General features: G+C 49.5%; 1 protein-coding gene across 2 annotated transcripts in view; it reads left to right on the top strand.

Annotated features, from left to right (window-relative positions):
• Window positions 1-19,379, top strand: part of KSR2 (kinase suppressor of ras 2) — a 393,165-nt gene that overhangs the window by 337,877 nt on the left and 35,909 nt on the right. For both annotated transcript variants that reach the window (XM_064481173.1, XM_064481174.1), the window contains 4 exons: window positions 2,194-2,235; window positions 2,863-2,935; window positions 6,139-6,187; window positions 8,002-8,369. In XM_064481173.1, coding sequence (XP_064337243.1) covers window positions 2,194-2,235; window positions 2,863-2,935; window positions 6,139-6,187; window positions 8,002-8,369 — 532 coding nt within the window. The remainder of the gene's footprint in view (window positions 1-2,193; window positions 2,236-2,862; window positions 2,936-6,138; window positions 6,188-8,001; window positions 8,370-19,379) is intronic.

Here is a 19,379-nt window from a genome sequence, read left to right as displayed (position 1 = left end):
CTGGGAGAGTTGCCCAAGCTTTTACAGGCAATCAAAGGAAGAGCAGGGATTCACCCCGACGGGCCCAGCTTCTAGACTCCGGGCTTGGAACCCCTGTGCTAATTCCTGTTGAGCCAGCGCCCAGCTGTCGCTCGTCCCCAAACAAATAAAATTGTTTCCGGAAGTGTATTCCCCAACTCAGACTCACGTCTGACCCCATCCCTGCTCACTGCCTTTATTTGAGGATATAACGCATTGTGTGACCGGCTCCCCACCCCTGACACCCCTTGGACCCCCTGCTCCAGGGCCCCCCATTCTGCTGGAGTTGGAAACCTAAGCAGATGCCCAGAACAACAGGCCTCCAGTGAGCAGACTGGAAATAAAATGAATTGTAGGAGAAGCAGCAGTGAAGTTAAGGAGATTTCTTGTATATAATTTTCCCCCTAAATATTGAAATGAATTCATGCTTGTGGTAGGCAGAATAGTGGTCCCCTAAAGAGGATCTAATCCCGTTCTAATCCCGGGTTCTGTGAAGATGTTACTTTATGTGGCAAAAGGAACGTTGCAGCTGTTCCTAAATTAAGGCTCTTAAGGTGGAAAGATCGCCCTGGATGATCTGGGTGGACTCTGAGTGGAGTCACGAGGCTCCTTCTAAAGGGGAGGCAAGAAGGTCAAAGACAGTAGAAGGCTGTGTCAGGACTGGAGCAGAGATTGGGGTGGTGGGGCTGGGAGCCAAGAAGCAGGCAGGTGCTACCGCTGCAAAAGACAAAGGACAGTTTGTCCTTCGGAGCCTCCGAAAGAGCTCAGCCCTGCCTGAGACCCTTCTGCTGTTTTCAGACAGAACTCTGAGTCCAGCATGCTAAGAGGATGCCTTGGTATTGTTTGAAGCCAGCCAGTTAACGGTAATTTGTTCACAGCAGCAACAAGAAAACAAAAACAATGCTTGATGCAGAAAATTTGAAAACCACAGGAAACACATAGAGGACTCTTTTCACTTTTATTGAGATAGAGTTGACGTACGTATACCCTTGTGTACGATGTAATGATTTTAAATGTGTGTACACTGCAAAATGATCACCACAGTAAGTTTAGTTCACACCCATCACCTCACATAGTTAGAAACTTTTTTCTTCGTCATGAGAACTTTTAAGATCTACTGTCTTCAGCAACTTTCAAATTTACAATACAATATTGTTAACTAGAGTCACCGTACTGCCCATGACGTCCCCAGGACTTCTTTGTCTTACAAGTAGAAGTTTGTACCTTTTGACCACCCTCGCCCAATTCTCCTATCCCCATCCCCTACTCCTGGCACTCACAAATCTGATCTCTATTTCTATGAGTTTGATTTATTTTTAGATTCTGCATAAAAGTGAGATCATATCATTTGTCTTTCTCTCTCTGACTTATTTCACTTAGCTTCCTCTGGGTTCATCCATGTTGTCACAGATGGCAAGATTTCATCCTTTATTATGACTGAATAGTATTCCATGTGTGTGTGTGTGTGTGTAACATCTTCTTTATCCATTTAGCTGTTGACGGGCACTTAAGTTGTTTCCATGTCTTGGCTATTGTGAATAATGCTGCAGTGAACACAGGGGAGCAGATATCTCTTTGGGATAGTGATTTCATTTCCTTCAGATATATTCCCAGACGTGGAAATGCTGGATCACATGGTCGTTCTAATTTTAATTTTTTGAGAAACCGCCATACTGTTTTCCACAGTGGCGGCACCAGTTTATCTTCCCACCAACAGTGTGCTAGGTTCCCTTTTCTTTACATCTTTACCAACACTCGTTATTTCTTGTCTTTTTGTTAATCATCATCCTAGCAGGTGTGAGGTGAGATCTCATTGTGGTCATAAAGGATTTATTTTAAAGCCACTGTGATCACTGCCAGAAGAGAGAAGATTAGTGTGTTAGATTATGGCTTTAGAGACTTTTTCTCTACATGTGTGTCCTTATGCAATTAACAAAGATGAGCTTGTGCTCAGCATGACTCTCTAAGTTGGGGAGCTCTGTTTTCAGGGGTGTCGATGGGAGGGTTGGCTTGGATGCTTAGAGTCCTGGTTTCTTTAGACATGTTCTCAGTCTCTTGGGATTCAGGGTGTCTGCAGAACCTGGAAACTGTCACGGGTGGGCAGAGGACCCACAGGGTGGCTGAAGGGCCAGCTCCGGGGCGGCACTCACTGTGGTCTTTTCTTTCTCTCGCAAGCGTCCCACTACTACAAATACAGGCAGCAGTTCATTTTTCCAGGTGAGTTCCGTGTGCGGTGCAGGGGCTGCTGGAGTGGATGGAGGCGACTGTTGTTGGGGTGGACAGGCTCAAATGGGCTGGGATGGAATCACCAGGCCACAGGCTAGTGACTGGCTGTGGAAAAGGAGAAAGAAAGGGGGGCGGTCCAAGGGCACGGTGACACCAACAAGGCCCCAAAGCACAGTGGAAAGGCCCGAGTGGGTGGTCTGCAGTGGAAGGATGGACATAGGGGAGGAACGGTCCACAGCCACACAGCAGGAGAGAGATGGTCCAAGGGGCTTGAGTCGGGCAGTAGGAGACGTGAAGCCCAGTGGCCTCGTCATCCCAAAGGGAACCCAGGAGTGAGGATGATCCAGAGATGATGCTCAGTGGATGCTTCAGGCCAGGGGCTTGGGGGTTCCGGCTGCCCCCTTGTGACAGTGGGGAATCTTGTTCAGGATGTCCTCTACCCCACTGGTGCCTCTACGCAGGTGAAGTTCAAGTGGTTGTGGAAGGGAGAGGGCACTGAGCAGCCCCAGGGACGCACGATCTGGGGAGAAGTTACTAGCTGCCAGCGTCTCCCAGGAGCTGGGCTTTGGAGGATGGTTGTGCACCCCACGTTCTGACTGTCTGATCTTTGGCTCTCAGATGTGGTTCCAGTGCCAGAGACACCGACCCGGGCACCCCAGGTCATCCTGCATCCAGTGACCTCGAATCCAGTGTGAGTGGAACAGAGCCCTTTCCCCTGCCCTGGCCCTCCAGTTTGCTCAGAATCCCGGTCTTCCGTCTTCCTCTTCCTGGAATTGATGGGGTGGGAGAAGTATGAGGGGGCCATAGAGACACAGGGAATAACTCAGGCAAAGAGAGGGAGAGGGTGACAGCCCAGGCCGAGAGAGGGGCAGGGCCGGCCCCCACCAGTCAGTTCTGCCTTGTGTCCCTGGCCCGGCCGGTCAAGTGTGATTTCCAGGCGCTGGACCATTTCCCTGAGACCACCAGACCCTCCTGTGATGAGAAAGACAGCTTTTCCCAGACAAGAGCTAGAGGTTAATGAAAAGGCATTTATTCTGTATCATTCTCCCCCCTTTAAAAAGTATAATTTGGGTTTATGCCAGGAATCAGCACCTTACAGTCTATGGGACAAATCCTACCTGCTGCGTGTTTTTATAAATAAAGTTTATTGGAACACAGCAGTGCCCATGTTCCCAACATGCCGTCTACGGCGGCTTTCAAATTACAACAGCAGAGATGAGTAGTTACAGCAGAGACTGGCCCGCAAAGTCTAAAGTAGCTGCTATCTGGCCCTTTCCAGAGCAAGTTTGCCGGCCCCTGGTTTATACCATTATAAATATACAATAAGCTGATCTGGGGAAATTTGGGCTATTCTGTAAAGAATTAAAAAAATTAAAAAGGAAGGAAAAATCATCTCTTATAATCACACCACTCTTAGATGTGTGTTCTTTCTATTCATATGGTATATATTTGTGATCCACGATCTTTGCAGTTTCCACCCTGCTTCGTTATTCTTTAATGCTATAACATCAGATTTTTCGTGTTATTCTTCATACGCATTATTTTTTTTAATGGTTCTATTTTGTTCTGGTTTCTTTAGAATTCTTTTTTTGGGGGGCGGTTAATTAGGTATATGTATGTATTTATCTATTTAATGGAGGTGCTAGGGGTTGAACCCAGGACCTCGTGCATGCTAAACACACACTGTACCACAAAGCTATACCCTCCCCCCATACATATTATCTTTTATGGCTGTAAAATATCATGTCAATGTGGAATAATTTCCTTAACCATTTCCCTACTGCTGGGTAATCTCTCTTCCCATATTTCACTGCTGTAAACAGTGCTGCCACGAACATCTTTGTGTGTATGGCGTCTTTAGCATCCTTAGGACACAGACCCTCTTTCTAGGTGGTCTATTGCTTGTCCAGCCAAAGTGAGATCACCTTCCGTAACGTAACCTCTTTGGTTGTGACCCAAGTCTGGGGCATGCTAGCGACCGAATTGTGATTTCACAGGTTTCCTAACTCACATTTTTGCCTACGTGGTTTTTCTTCTGGCTCCCCTAGCTGCTCCGTCCTTTCTGACCCATGTGTCATAGACTTTGTTAAAGACCCAAATGGTACATCTCTGAAATCAAAGGAGTAGCAATTTGCCGGGGGGACATTGTGCTGACATCTGGCTCCAGATCGTTTCTCTGCTGCACATAAACCAATTCCACAATTTGTGCAAGATGAACTCCAGGTTATTAACTGAGAGTCAGGGAGTGCCCGCGAAAAACGGAGTCAATAAATGCCCACGATCTGCTTAAATGTGCGTGGAGTGATGGGAACTGACTCTTTGCAGAAGGGAAATAATTTAATAGCCCCGGCTGCTGTAATCGCGCCTTGATGTGAGCGGAGGAGGGCAGTCCATTTTGTTGGGCATGAGAAGGGATTCCAGCTGCATTATTCCACCCGAATCTCCCCCAGGGCATCCAGTTCCCGGCGGATCAGCTGTGATGGTGTGGCGTCTGCCTTCCCAAGCTGTGCTATGAATTATTGCTTAATATGATGGCAAATGCTCCTTCTTTCTCCTTCTTTGAGTTCTTACAGTCTTTCAGACTCCCTCTCACCAGGAGTCCCTCCAGCAATTGGATTGCCTCTGTCTGCAGGGTCAGCAGCTTCCTGGGTGAGGTCTGAGGGTCAGGGTAGGGGAACCGTGCCCCTTCCTCTCCAAGTGAGGAGGTGGGTGGGAGAATCTGCTAAGATTCCCCTGGGGAACTAGAAAGGGGACATGGTAACCACTGAGATCCCTTCCTCCCACCAGTTCTAGTTCGCTCTGTAAACACATGCACGTCCTCTACTCTAAAAACCCACTCCCCACAAAATCCTTTAACACACATCGTGCCACACATTTCCATCATATACCATGTGCTCCAGCACTCTCAGACATCCCCAGTACAAAACCCAATGACACTGTCAACTGTGGCATGCCCCAACATCCCTAACATGTACACCCAACTCACATGCACACAACCCCTGCACAGGGTGCATCCTGTAAGACCCACACAGGGCTCGATAGATACTCAGCACTCCCACTGTGCCCGCAGCTCCCAGACCCAGACCTTTCTCATACTCAGAACACAACTGCACCTCATGAGCTCATGAATGCACGAGATACACACATACACACCCCTGTGTCTTCCAGCCCAATACAGCCTCGCTTTCCCCTCCTCATTCTCATCCCACACATCTCCATCGAATGTGATTGGCAAAGTTCAACTTGAAACACTGTGAACATTCAAAGACGTCTAGTACCCTCTCTCCTGGGAATTTCCATCACCCTCCACTTGTTCAGTTCGTGTCTAACCTTCCACCCTTGTCACTTGTAGCCTCTCTGCACAACAGCAGTGGTATAAATATTCCTTAAAGTCAGGAGCCCCATCAATTTCAACTCTGTATCCCTCTAAGGGCCTGGCACTGCCCCCGGCACCTAATTCTAATCAAATGAGTGAATGAATGAATGAATGAATGAGCAAGCAAACACACGAACACTAGGATCCTTTGAAAAGAGTCAGAACAGTAGAGAACTGACTCATTCTGTCCTAGGGAACACCTAGAACTTTGCGGATCCTGCCACCCATGGAATGTAGGCCAATTTATAAGGAAGCTGCTAGATTAGTGGAAACCAAAGCAACAAAGAAAAATGAGCCCTGAACAGACCAGAAAATCTACTTAAAACAATGTCCTTGTACACTGCTCCTGGGTGGCGAGGTTGTGGATTATTTTAGACACAAGCGTTGAAGTGAAACTGGGGTGGAGGGAAAGCTTGATGGTGAGAACTTCTCATTTAAGACATTTCAGACAGAGATCCACTCAGTACACAGACCCCTCTTTTCCCCTGAGGGTCACCTCTGTTTTTCTTTCTTTAAAGCTTGGAAGGAAATCCATTACTTCAAATTGAAGTGGAGCCAACCTCAGAGGTGAGAACTGGAGAGCAATGAAGCAACTTGTTCCAGGGGGGCTGCCCACCTGGCAAAGCCAATGGATGCCTGATGACGCAGAGGGCTTGGGGCAGGCTGGGGGAGCAGGGGCCCCGTTTGATGGATGTTGTAACTTCAGGGCAACTAACGAGCGGGGGGCCCCTCCCAGCACCGAGCCTAATGGACCATTACGCGGTGTGCATCACGGAAAAGCTGGTTGTGCGGAAGCTGGCCAGTGATTTGCATTCTTAGTTGAAAATTCAGCTCAGGGCGGTGTGAGTACCAAGGGGGATGTGCCCCGCTGCCTTTCAAATAATGCGTGGGAGGCAGAGACGGGGGGACTGAGGGACACTGGGCATGGCGGGGTGTCAAGAAAGTTCTGTGGCTTCTTCCCACCTGCCAGAGCCTCTGGGGGAATAAATGAAGTAACGAGGTGTTCGGGGTGAGAACCAGAGCCCTGACGCCTCGGCTCTGCTGGGATGTCCTTAACTGAAAGGGATGGAGTCAGGGTTTCCACAGAATATCATGGCCTTCTCTGGAACTATGGCGGTAGTTGGAAAACGATCCCAAAAGAAGCCATGTTTCCAGCGGCATTTCTCCTGAGTGTGCCACTGGGGACTGCTTGCTTGCTCAGGTTTGGGGGTCAGAGAGACCTGCCCCCAGCCAAGGGGCCCCTTTCTCGGGCTGTCCTGTCAGGCCCTGAAAATGCCCCGGCTCAGGTACCTGCTACTCCCCCATTCCAGCAAAAGAACCCATGGTTACAGGGACCCCCAGACACCATGCTGGGAAGGCAGTTAGACCTAAAGTGTCTAACTATTGTGGTGGTCATGTATAAGTGTATCCAAGTCATGTGGCATGTGGGACAAAAATGCAGACTCCTGGCCCTGGCCCTGGCCCTGGCCCTGGCTGGCTGATATTCTGATTCAGAAAATCTGGGTGGGGCCTAGGAATCTGCATTTTCTCAGCTATCACAGTGGTCAACTGATCTTCACCTCATTGAAAACCTCCCACGGCCCCCAGGGGCCGATGTCATTAGCTCCCCTTTACAATGAGGAAAGGAAGGCTCAGAGAAGTGAAGTGACTTGCCCAAGGTCACACAGCGGCCAGATTCCAGCTTATCTGTTCTGACTGTGAAGCCCACTCTGTCCACCTCTCACTCGTGTATCTCCTGCCCTCCCAGCTGCACAGGAATCCCAGGCCTCTGGCCTGCACGAAGTAGCTCTGCCATCTCCCAGTTTCTGTCTCATCAATTCCAAATTCCTCAGGAAAACAAAGGCCTTCCAGGCTGAGGGTTGTCGCATGCTATATGCAGGTGTACGACGTACCCGCGTTGCAGCCTGCCGTCTTTCTTCCTCCCGCGTACGTAATCAGGCAGATCAAAATGTCGTGGTAGAATGGGGGGCCTCGGCTGTCAGGAGTCAGAGACCTGAATCTCAGTCCTAGCTCAGCCTGGCTGCCTGACCCAGAGCTCGGCCTTTCCCAGGCTGACCAAGCATCCCCATTTGCCGTGGGAGTTTCAGTGCCCGAGCCTGCAAAGTCCCAGGAAACGGAAACAGGTGGTCCCCGAAGCATTTCACCTCGCTGAGCCTGTTTCCGCCCTAGCACAGGAGAGGTGGGTTATCACCATCTCCGTTTCAGCGCCTTCGTGGTGGCACAAGACAAGAGCTGCCTGGGCAAACAGAGACACGTGTGCGCCAGGCGAGAACGCACACAGAGCGGTGCCCGGACCTACGCACGCACAGGGGGCCCCAGTGGGGCCTGGTGGGAAGCTGGGGCGGTGGCCGGAACTGACCACTCTCCCCCTCCGGCCACAGAATGAAGAGGGCCACGATGAGGCCGAGGAGTCGGAGGATGACTTTGAGGAGATGAACCTGTCCCTCCTCTCGGCCCGGAGCTTCCCGCGCAAGGCCAGCCAGACCAGCATCTTCCTTCAGGAGTGGGACATCCCCTTCGAGCAGCTGGAGATCGGCGAGCTCATTGGGAAGGGCCGCTTCGGGCAGGTGTACCACGGCCGCTGGCACGGCGAGGTGGCCATCCGGCTGATCGACATCGAGCGGGACAACGAGGACCAGCTCAAGGCCTTCAAGCGGGAGGTGATGGCCTACCGGCAGACGCGCCACGAGAACGTGGTGCTCTTCATGGGCGCCTGCATGAGCCCGCCCCACCTGGCCATCATCACCAGGTCAGTGCCTCCTGCGCTCCCCGCCCGCAGACTCGTTCCCAGAGCTCCGCTTCCCCCGTGCCCCATATTTGCGGAGCAGTGTCTCCAAGACTCACTTTCCCCAAATGTGAATTGAATGGATTAGACTAAATCAGGGGGTCAGGAAACTTTCTGTAAAGGGCCCAGTGGTATTTTCAGCTTGGCAGGTTGTACAATTTCTGTAGCAGCTGCTCAGGTCTGCCTGAAAGCAGCCTCAAACAGGTTGTACGTGTGTGGCTGTTTGCCACTAAAACTTTATTAACTCAGTGAGGCGGTAGGCTGGGTTTGGCCTCCAGACTCTACTTTGTTGACCCCTGGTCTAACATTCTATTAAGTTATTCTGGCTTTCGTGAAAACAGAAGGGCGTGTTTGCAGAGCTCTACCATTGTTGTTTTAAATCTCCAGGATCCATGGTCTATAGCCCCACAAAAGGGGTGGTTAATAGAGAACTGATATTAAGAAAATGTCAGATGGTAGGAACTTTCTTGGATTGGCTCTCTCTGACCTCGCCCAGTGATCTGGACATTGAAGAAGAAAAAAAAAACAGCTTTGGTTTCAGCTGAACAGTTCTGGAACAATCCTTTGGTGTGTTTTTAAACTCTGGCCTCTGCTCCCCTGTTGTGCTGGGACTGGCCACAGCAGCAGCGTTCTTGTGTGGCCTGTGATGCCAAGGATCAGTTAAGAGCCTTCTTATTCCTATTCTCAACTCAAGCAGTAAGCTTCCAAATATATAAGCCTCGTATCTTGCCAAGGGCTGTAGTGGGGGCTGAGGGTTTAAGGAAGAGCTGATGTGTCTTTGATCTGTTCCCTCGAGATCCATACAAAGCCTCCTTGAGTCCATTTAGAAGACCTTGGTGATTGGTAGAAGGTGTGTTACTGTCCGTCACCATTGCTTATGCAGTTGGGGGGTTGACTGGAACCCATGTGTCAAATGGTAAGTGCTTGCAAAGGACTGGAGATCTAGGGATGGCCCTTCAGTCCTCCTTAAATGAGGGTAAAAATGGTGGTTCTCAATTCTACACAGGACCAGAAATGGATCTCAAATCATCAACCCAGATCATAATCAAGGACTGAGCTGTTCCGATTTGGTGATTGTATCAGTAAGCTTTTGCTGAGTAACAAACTACCGCCAAAACTTCAGTTTCTCTCTAGTCTGCAAACAGTTCTTCTGGGCTGAGCCAGGCTCAGTAGCTGGGCTCTTGGATGTGTCAGTGGCCCACTGGAAGGGCATACTGAGGGCTGGTCAGTCTTGAATGCCCTCATTTACATGTCTGCTGGTTGGCAGACTGTCAGCGGGGGTGCCTCAGTTCTTCTCCACGTGACCTCTCATCCCTCAGCAGGCTAGCTTGGGATCCTCCCCATGGTGGTCTCGAGGTTCCAAATGCAGCCAGACAGCAAGAGGTCAAGCCCTGATGGACATGTGGCTTTCCCATCTCTGTGTTGCATTGGCTGATGTCCAAAGCAAGTCATGTGGCCAACCTCCATCCAAGGTGTGGAGAACAGACTACCTCTGGATGGGAGGATTCTCAATGCCATGTTGCAAGGACATGGGTGCAGGAAGAGGGACAGTCTGTGACCGTTTTTGCCACTGTGAGCAAGACCCTCGGCTCCCTTTTCTCCCCCCTTTCTAGTATGTATCATCTATATTAGCAGGCTGTCAACAGCCCTTTACTTGGGGTGCACACATCTGGTTGGAATATGCTTTTTGCCCCACCACTGGCTTTCTCCCTGCTGCCCTCACCAGTCTGTTACCGCAACTTTCTCTCTGGTCAGCTCCTCATCTTCTGGCCTGCTAAGCCCTCTTTTTCAAATCCTCAAGTTTGGCACTTGAAAATCATCATCTCCTGTCCTTTGCCTGGCTCTTCTAAGGACCTCTGCCCCCGGCCTTCTGACTTTTTCAGGGGTATCCGTGGAACCCACTTACCCAAGCCTCCCTCCCCTCTTTCCCAAGGGCTGGCTAATTGGAAATGGATGGATTCTGTTAGCAGCCATCCTTGAAAAAAGAGTGGTCATTATGAAAATGTGTCACTCCTCCTGCAAGCCAGCTGCGTTGGCGGCCCCCTTTTCTGTTATATACAGAATTCTGAGTCCCCCTCCCCAAACACCGTGACTGCCTGCAGATTTCACAAATAGCGCAGCCTTTTCCTGGCACCGTGATAAAGACTGCAGCTTTGGGACGTGTAATTGGTCTCTGAAGTGTTTTGGTATTTTGTGTGAAGAAGCCAGATGAGGCCCCAAAGAGGTGGCATTTATTCCATATTATTGTGTCATTATATATTTATCTTAGGGAAGGGCTCAGTGCCCTCCTCTCTTCCGTTCAGCACCGTCCACTTGTCGGCCACCCAGGTTTCTTATCTGAACATTCAGTTTGAAACCAAATATTTGAGTAATTTGATTAATCACTCGCATTCGTGCAATTGTCTGGCAGAGGTTGATGGTTGGATGATCGCCAACCAACTGGAACAGTTTCTGGACCCTGGATTTATTTTACAGGGAACATAAGACCAGATAATTACCTGGCATATTCTGGTTAAATTCACAATGGCGTGTTCTAGCCAATTACTTAGTAATTATCATCAAAGTTAACAAGTAGTTCTAAGATTAGCTTGCTTGTAATGCGATGTGTATGGCTCTTGGGAAATGAGTAATAACCAACTAGTTACCCAATTGCTAGATCCACAAATGCAATTAGCAGCAGGATTGCTAAATCGTTTCACGATTGGGTCATTATGAGATTATTGCAGAGCTATCAACAGTCCACACAATTGCTCATTTTTAAAACTCCAGATGGAATTTGAAAGCCAATTACAGATAGAGTTGAATGAAAGCATCTCTTGACCTTGCCGCCAAGTTTCTTATCCCTCATCTTCCCCATCTGTAAAATGAGTAGGTGGAAGCAAGTGTTGGTTGCAGAGTCCTTCTAAGTCTAACAAAATTCTTTGGTTCTCTGAGAATGGGCCATTTGGGAAGCAGCATGGAACAGCTCTGGAGCAGTGCTTCCCAGAATATGGTCCACCAGGACCTCCTGCATCAGAGCCACCAAAGGGAGGAGGGTCGTGAAAATGCAGGTTCCCGGGTGCTACCTGTGTTCATTTCCTAGGGTTGTCGTGACAAATTGCCACAAACTTGGTGACATAAAACGCCACATGTTCATTCTCTTATGGTTCTGGAGGTCAGAAGTCCGGAGTGGGTCTCACCAGGCTAAAATCAAGTGAGGGCTGCTTTCCTTTCTGGAGGCTTTAGAGGAGGATGTGTCCTTGCTTTCCCAGCTTCTTGAGTTGCCTTCCTTGCACTCCTTGGCTCGTGGCGCCTTCCTCCAATCTTCAAAAGCCAGCAGTGTGGCATCTTACTTCCCTCATCACTGGTCACATCTCTCTCTTATAGACTCTTGTGATGGCATGTGGGACCCACCTCACTAACCCAAGATAATCTCCCATTTCAAAATGTTTAATCCCATCTGCAGAGTCCCTTTTACTGTATAAAACAACAGTCACAGTTTCCAGCAGTTCAGAGCTGGGTATCTTTAGGGGCCATTTTAAGCCTACTGCATCATCTTCGATCTGGCGAGTCCAGTCTGTTTGTAGATGAAGCCTTTTTAACCAAGCTTCCCAGCCCATTTGAATCCAACTAATATGTGGGAACCTTGCCCTGGAGAATGTCACCAGGGCGTACGGTGTCGTGCCCAGCATTGGTGCCAGATGTGTCCAGCCAGTGCGAGGGGAAACGGAAACAGGGAAGTTTTCCAAGGAAAACAGACCAGACAGAATTACACAGTATTGGGACCCCAGTGGGACAGAATGTGTTGTTTATCTGGTGACAGGAGTGTGGGGCAGCCTGCCTGAGCTTGGTGCCATGGAGACAAAGACAAAGCAAAGCCCTGAAATTGATGACTCCCAGAGGTCTTCATTAGGGAAGTGTGAACCCATTTCACCCATCCTGGCCATACTACAGATGTGGAAGCTGAGACCAGGAGAGGAAAGCGGGGCCAGGACGGGAGCACACGTCTCCATCATCAATACACCTCATCCTCTGACAGCTTGAAAACCCTATCCTCCTTCAGTGCTTGTCCATCCGTCCATCCATCCGTCCATTCATCCATACATCCATCCATCCATCCAACAGATGTTTAGTAAACACTTATCAAGCACCAGGCATTTTGCTGGATGTTTGGGGATGACGGTGAGCAAGACAGACAGGGACCCTGTTCACAGAGTGCTGTCATTTTACTGGGGGAGACAAACTAGCAATAAGGCAGAAATTTGAGTAGGTCCCAGTGAACTGACAGGAACAAACTGGAGAGATGTGCTACAGAGGAACCTGGGTGTTGGGGTGATTTCAGGGGCCCAGGCAGCCTCTCTGAAGCAGTCCATTTGGGCAGGACCTACCTGAATGCTGGGAGCCAGCTGTGCAGACATGGGGGGCAGGGCACACCCAGCAGCAGGAACGGCAAATGCAAAGGCCGGGGGATAGGAATGAGCAGGGAGTGTTTGAGGACCAGAAAGAAGACTGTGGTAACAGAGCATGGTGGGTGAGGGCAAGAGGGAAGAAGATGAGGATAAAGAAGCTGGCAGGAGCCGGACTGGGGAGGGAAGGGGCTCTTTAAACAGTAAAGAGGAGACTGGGGAGGGGGCGGCTTTTAAAACAATACCGATGCCTACCCTGGTCTCTCAGCCTCGGCACCATGACATTTGGGGCTGGATAATTCATTTACAGGGGCCGTTCTGGGCAGCATCCCTGCCCCCTACCCGCTGGATAGCAGAAGTACCAAGTTTGTAGTTGTGATAACCAGTAAGTCCTCAGATATTGCCAATGTCCCGTGGGTGCAAAGCCACCCCAGTTGAGAACCATTGCCCTCCAGTCTCTAATTTAATTCATCTAGGCGGGGCTCATACCTCGGTGCAAAACCTCCCCAAGTGATTCTGTCAGGCAGCCATTGGGGGTGGCGGCTTGGCGCTCTGAAACCCTAGGTTATTATAGGACCTTAAAGCCTGTGAGAGGTAAGGATTTTATGGTCAGCGTAGCAGGCAGGGCAGCGCTTTGAGGGCAAAAATTGGGGAACTTCCAAAATGAAGAGTGGGGTCCAGGGAGAGTATTTGGAGGCAGCAGCAGTTCGAGGAAATGTCTGTTTATCTGTCCTAACGTCCCAGTGTGATCAAAGAGCCGATGATTTCCGCGGGCACCGGCATCCTCTCCTCCAGCCCATCCCACTGCCCCCCGGGAGGGACCAGGAAACGCTGTGTTGTGAAGACCGCTGCCCTACCGCGCTGGCTGTTTTGACAGCAGAGGAGGGTCTGCACCAGCAGAGAGGAAGCGCAGCTCCACCCTTCTTGCTGCCAAGGGTGAACCTAGGGAGGGGGAAGCTGCCTCATGCTTCCCAGAAACGTTTATCACAACCTTCCGATGCCCTCCTTAGCTCTGGGCGGGCAGCGACTGTGGTTCCGTCACATGCTTCCTTTTCCTGCAGCTGAAGGAGGCTGGTTGAAAGGGATAAATCCCTTAATGTTGATAAATGCAGAGCCCCCAAAATAAACCAAAAAAAAAAAAGCAACAAATTCCACCAATCTCAGCAAGTGCTTTGCTTCAGGCCGGGCGCAGTGATGGTCTCCTGTTAATCACGGTGCCCATTTTATAGGTGGGGAAAGTGAGGTTGGAGAGGCCAGGGCAACCCTTGCCCAGGTCACAGAACAAATAACTCGCAGAACCTGGAACTGAGCAAATGTACATCTGAATATCAGTCCAGCATGTTCCTTCTTTGCCACGTACGGCTGCCTCGGCCAGGTCGACGGGGATGGGCTGAGCTCGTGAGCAATGGCCTCTCAGAGAAGGTCTCCACCTTTGATCATATCTGAATCAGCTGGGGCTCCGCTTGGTAACACTACAGGGCCCAGACCCTGTGTCACTCCAAACAGCCAAGGCCTCTGACTTTTTAAAATTAAGTTCCAGAGGATTTGGTGCATCCACAGTTTGAGAACCACTTTCTTGTTAAACTGAGTTTCATTTTTTTGTAGCTTTGATTCTGTTTTTGTATTTCTGAAATACCCTGTAAGTTCCTGGGGGGGGGGTCACACACACACACACACACACACACACACACACACACACACTGCAGAAGACCCATTTCATTAATATTAGCAACTTACAAAGTTTGGATAGCCTAGAAGCCCTTCCCCCCTAAATATCTTTCTAGAATCCCCAAGTTTCTTAGATCCATGCTTCCTAGTGTGGACCCCTGACTAGGATCACCTGGGAGCATGTTAGAAATTCAAATTCTTCTCCCCTCCCCGCCACTCAGAGGCTTGGGGGTGGGCCCATCTCTCTGTCTGAAAAAGCCCCTGCAGGAGATTCTGACGCGCGTTTAAGTTCAGACCCACTGCTTTAAAGAAACCTCTTTCTGCTTCCTGTGCTGAGCACGGGGGCTTTTCTTCTGCCCAAAGCTTCCTGCACTCCTTGGAAACCTCTTTGCCACCTTGCCCAGCGATTCTGCCCGGCAGCACTGAGAGGTGAGCGGCTGAGTCCAAAATGAGCGAGGGCCTGGAATGTTCCAGTGTGAGAACGAGCAGGGGCCCAAGAGCCATCTCTTAGCTTCAGTGGTAACATGAGTTCACTAACGTGCTTGCCACGGTCATTTGTTGGACCCGGCTAGGTGCTCAGAACACAGTTCCTACAGTTTTATATAAGGACTTTACGTGCCAACAGAAGAGACAGACAATAACAAGTTAAACAGACAATTAAGATAATTAAAGCATTGCGTTAAGTGCTGTGAAGGCCACAAACGGGGGAGTTGGGACAGGTCAGAGCGACAGGAGTGCTACTTCGAGGAGGGGCTCACAAGATGTGTCTTAAGGGATTTGACGTTTGAGCTAAGATCTAATGATGAGGAGACAGCCATACAAAGAGGCAGAGAAAAAGCAGTCTAGACCAGGGCACAACAGGTGCAAAGGCCCTGAGGTTGTTACCAAGCCAAACTTGAGTTCGCTCTCCCAGGCCCAGCAAAGCCAATGTACTGACACCGGGTTGTAGTAAAGGAAAGTGCAGCATTTATTGCAGGATACCAAGCAAGAGCTATGGGCCAGACTCCCTGATGGCTTTTAGGAAAAGGTTTTAAAGACATGGTGAGGGAGGGGGGTTGCGGGGTACATAACAACTCATGGACATTCTTCTGATTGGTTGGTGGTGAGGTAATCCGGAGTCAACCTCATCAACCCTCTGGTTCCAAACCAGTCTGGGGTCTGTGTGCTTGTGCGCGGCCTACAGTTAACTTCTTCCACCTGGTGGGAGTGTCAGTATCTTGAAATAGCTCAAGGATATGGCTCAGAATATTATCTACAGCCCTTGAGGAGGAACTAAAGGTCCTTGACTTTGTTTAATGGCTAAACTGTTATTTGGTCTTGCTTGACTGTTCCCCTTTGTTTCTGCATTTTCTGACTTCTCTGATTAAATTTCTTCTTTGGAACTTGGCCTCCGAGGCCAAAGTTTTTCTATAAACGAGGCAGGCAGGGGAGGTGGGGGGAATCTGTCCCAGGAAGGTCCCGTAGGGCTCTGCTCGGTTACAGTGCCCCCTGTTCTTTGATACTCCTTGAGGGGGGAGCAGGTGCAGGACAAGGAATGGACTTTGGGATGGAGAGGGTCATCATCAACTCAGCAGAGGAGCCCGGTTTTAGGGGGACACACTTTCAAGGCGGGAATGAGGTGGGCGCATATGAGGACCAGAAGGAAGCCGGTGTGAGTGATGGCAGGTGGTGGGGAAGGAGCCGCAGGGTCTCAAAAGTACAGAGTTTCTCCTACTGCAGTGGGGAACCAGTGAGAGACTTTTAAACAGGAGCTGCTCCCACCACTCTGAAAGTTTCCTGGTGGCCTGGAAACTTGCTTCCTCCTTTGACACTCAGCTGTGTCCAGTGTTGAGAGCAGTGGTGGCATCAACCAAGCATAGGAGATCGGACCGCTGAGGGGTCCGCCCAGCTGTCAGCCTGGCATTGCTCCCTGCGTGGAGCTTCAGGAAGGATGCTGAGTGCTTCCTCTGCACTTGGGAACACGGTGAACTTCACCAAGATGCTTTCTCAGGGACGGGAATAGGAGGGAGCGGGACATTAAAGGCATTACATAGACATCTGGTCGTGAGAGAGGGCCTTGTGCGCCCCAGGAAAAAGAAAGAAGGGCAGGATTTCCCTGCTGCTCTTGGGAAGATTTTTAAATTTCTCATTTAACGTGTGTCATCAGTCCCCTCGCTGGGTGCCTGGAGTCCAGCTGCAATGCTGCAGCCGTGTCATCTTGACTGTATTGCCCGCGTGCACACGGCATCCAGCCCTCGTCCATCTCCCAGGGATGAGAGCGTAATGAAATCCCACGGGGCCTCATTTGCACAGCATTTTAAATCTGGTAAATATGGGAGCTATTTAATAGGTTATTTATTTCCAACCCCACATCAGTTCCTGTTTTTCATGCTTTCAAATGCAATAGCGCTAAGCTGCTGTTTGACAAACGGAGGGCCCTGCCTTCTGCTAAGACAGTAACTCAGTGCCTGGATGAGATCTGGACTTACTTTTTCTGTAACTCTGTACTTCTGGGCTTTCTGATTTTTGTTTTTTCTTCAGGCCAGTTTGATTGTCCTAAATATAACATACAAGAGTTGAGGGGCCTGAGCACATGAAGATTCCACCCCCCCTCGTCATCTAGTGGAATTGGCTTCCTTTTATGTTCAAAAAGCTGAATTGCTTTCCCTTTATAAAGCACAGCTGAAAAGGTTTTTTGTCTGTGGCTGTCTTTAATTGTGCTGGAATGTAAAACGCCCCGGGACTTTTGTGAAGGAAGCGCTATAAATGTACCGCATCATCATTATTATATATTATTATTATTATTAGCATCATCTCATGTACATCACACATGCCTGTTGGTAAGCGATCATATGATCAGCTGAGGGACTGGCATGAGTGAAGAGGATGCCACTGGCCCCCACTTACCTCGAATCTGGCATCACTTAAATAACTTTTGTGTCCTTTTATGCAAGTGATAACTCGTTTGTTGCTGAAAACACAGATCAGCAAAAAGAAGAAAATGAAATTCATCCAGAATGTCTCCAGCCGGAGAGAGTCACGTTAACATTTTGTTGTATATCCTTCCAGGCAGTTTTCTGAGTATACATGCAAACTCACAGTTTGTATTTGTCAGTGTAATGGTAGCTGCTGTAACAAATAAGCCTAAAAAAAAACATTTACTGGCTTAACACAGGAGAAGTCTATTTCTTGCTCATGTAATCGACCAAGATGGGTGTTTCTGGATGGTAGGTGGCTGTTCTCCATGTGTGAAGGGATCCTCACCCAAACCCATCTTTTGGAGCTGTCCCTAGGGCTCGGAGTCCTCTGCTTCCAGCTGGGGTAGAGGAAGCACCTGGAGGGTCACAGGGGAGGTTTCCGTGAGCCATGTCTAGAAATGACACATCATTCCTCTCCTGTGCTGTGGACTGACACAGTCCCTTAGCTACACCTGACTGCACGGGAGGCTGAGAAATGGCTAACTGTATCCCCAGAAAGAAAATGACGTGAGTTTTGATGAAGAATGAGCAGCCCCACATTTGTGGGGAGATCTCTGGCTGCTTTTGACGGTAGACTCTGTTCATGGCTGGCTGTTTTCACTGCACAGTATATGCATGAACAACACCTGTTTTGGACTTGAGTCTATTGCAAATATCTTCACTCCTGTTTGCCTCAGTCTCCTCATCTGTAAAGTGAGGGTAACATTGCTCTCTCTTGCAAAGTAGGGATAAGGATTAGAGATCTTGCATGAAAAGGTTCACGTCTCCTGTAACTGGAGGTGCTCGATACCTTGTATCCCCTGGTTGCTATAGTAATAATGATGATATTATTATCATCATTTCAGCAATGAAAGTGATACCAGCAATTGGGAGGAGGAGTATATTTTCTCGCAGGTGCCAAAGCCTCAGCACTACAAAGAAAAGGTGTTTTGTGTTTATTACAGTATCAAGCACTATGAGGTGGTGGCTGGGATTTGACTGCTTGCGCTTGTGACCTGGCTCTGCTTCAGGATGGTACGTTGGCCAAGCGGCTTAACCTCTGTAAGTTTCGAGCCACCCAAGAGGAGATGTCGAGTAGGGAGGGGCTGGATATACTGAGTCTCAAGCTCAGATGAAAGGTTGGGGCTGGAGTCACCCACAGAGAAGTGGTGATTGATGCCAGGGGCTTGCATGGAAACTGAGGTCATCCAGGGGAGAGAGGAGGGTCGGCCGAGGGCAGAGCCCAGAGCACCTCCAGCACTGGTCAGGAAGGGTCACCCCGCACAGGGGACCGAGAGGGAGCAGGCAGGGCAGAAGCAATCAGAAGTGAGTGGAGTCATGAAGCCAATTCAAAGCATCTCCCGCGGCCCCGCTTCCCCCCACCCTGGTCCCTCCTATTACATCATTGTGCTTTATTCTCCTAGGGTACTTGTCACCTTAAGATAATATTTTGGTTTGCTAGCTCCTTGCCTCTTTTCCTTACAGCCCATCCCCCGCCTTAGGACATAAGCCCCAGGAACGCAGGACCTCAGCTATATGACTCACCTCTGTATCCCCAGCCCCTAAAATATTAGGTCCTTCTTAAATACTTGTTGCATGAACGAATAACAGGTTCTAAAAATACTTTCACACGCATGATCACAGCCTGCTCCTCTAGGCAAGTGTAGCAGCCAACAGTGAATGGTACTATTTACTTAGAATCACCGAGGAATGAGTGGGACAGAAGTAAAATATAGTACAAACCAGTCGGGGGTGGCTATAGGATGTGGGAGAATTAGCGGTGATGAAAAGAAAGATACCAATGGGGTAATGTAGGTTATAAAAATACAACAAGGAGGCTAAAGGGTTTGGGGGTGTTTGCCTCATACATGCGGCATGTGTAAGGTCCTGGCCCTGATGCTGGGAATGCAGGAAGGAGGGCATGGCCTCTGCCCCTCAAACAATGTCATAATCCCTGCCATAGAATCATGGGGGGCAGGCTGTGG

Source organism: Camelus dromedarius, chromosome 31 (genome assembly GCF_036321535.1).
Source record: "Camelus dromedarius isolate mCamDro1 chromosome 31, mCamDro1.pat, whole genome shotgun sequence".
NCBI lineage: Eukaryota > Metazoa > Chordata > Mammalia > Artiodactyla > Camelidae > Camelus > Camelus dromedarius.
The sequence above is the reverse complement of the archived record's forward strand: the minus strand, read 5'-3'. Positions and strand labels throughout refer to the sequence as shown.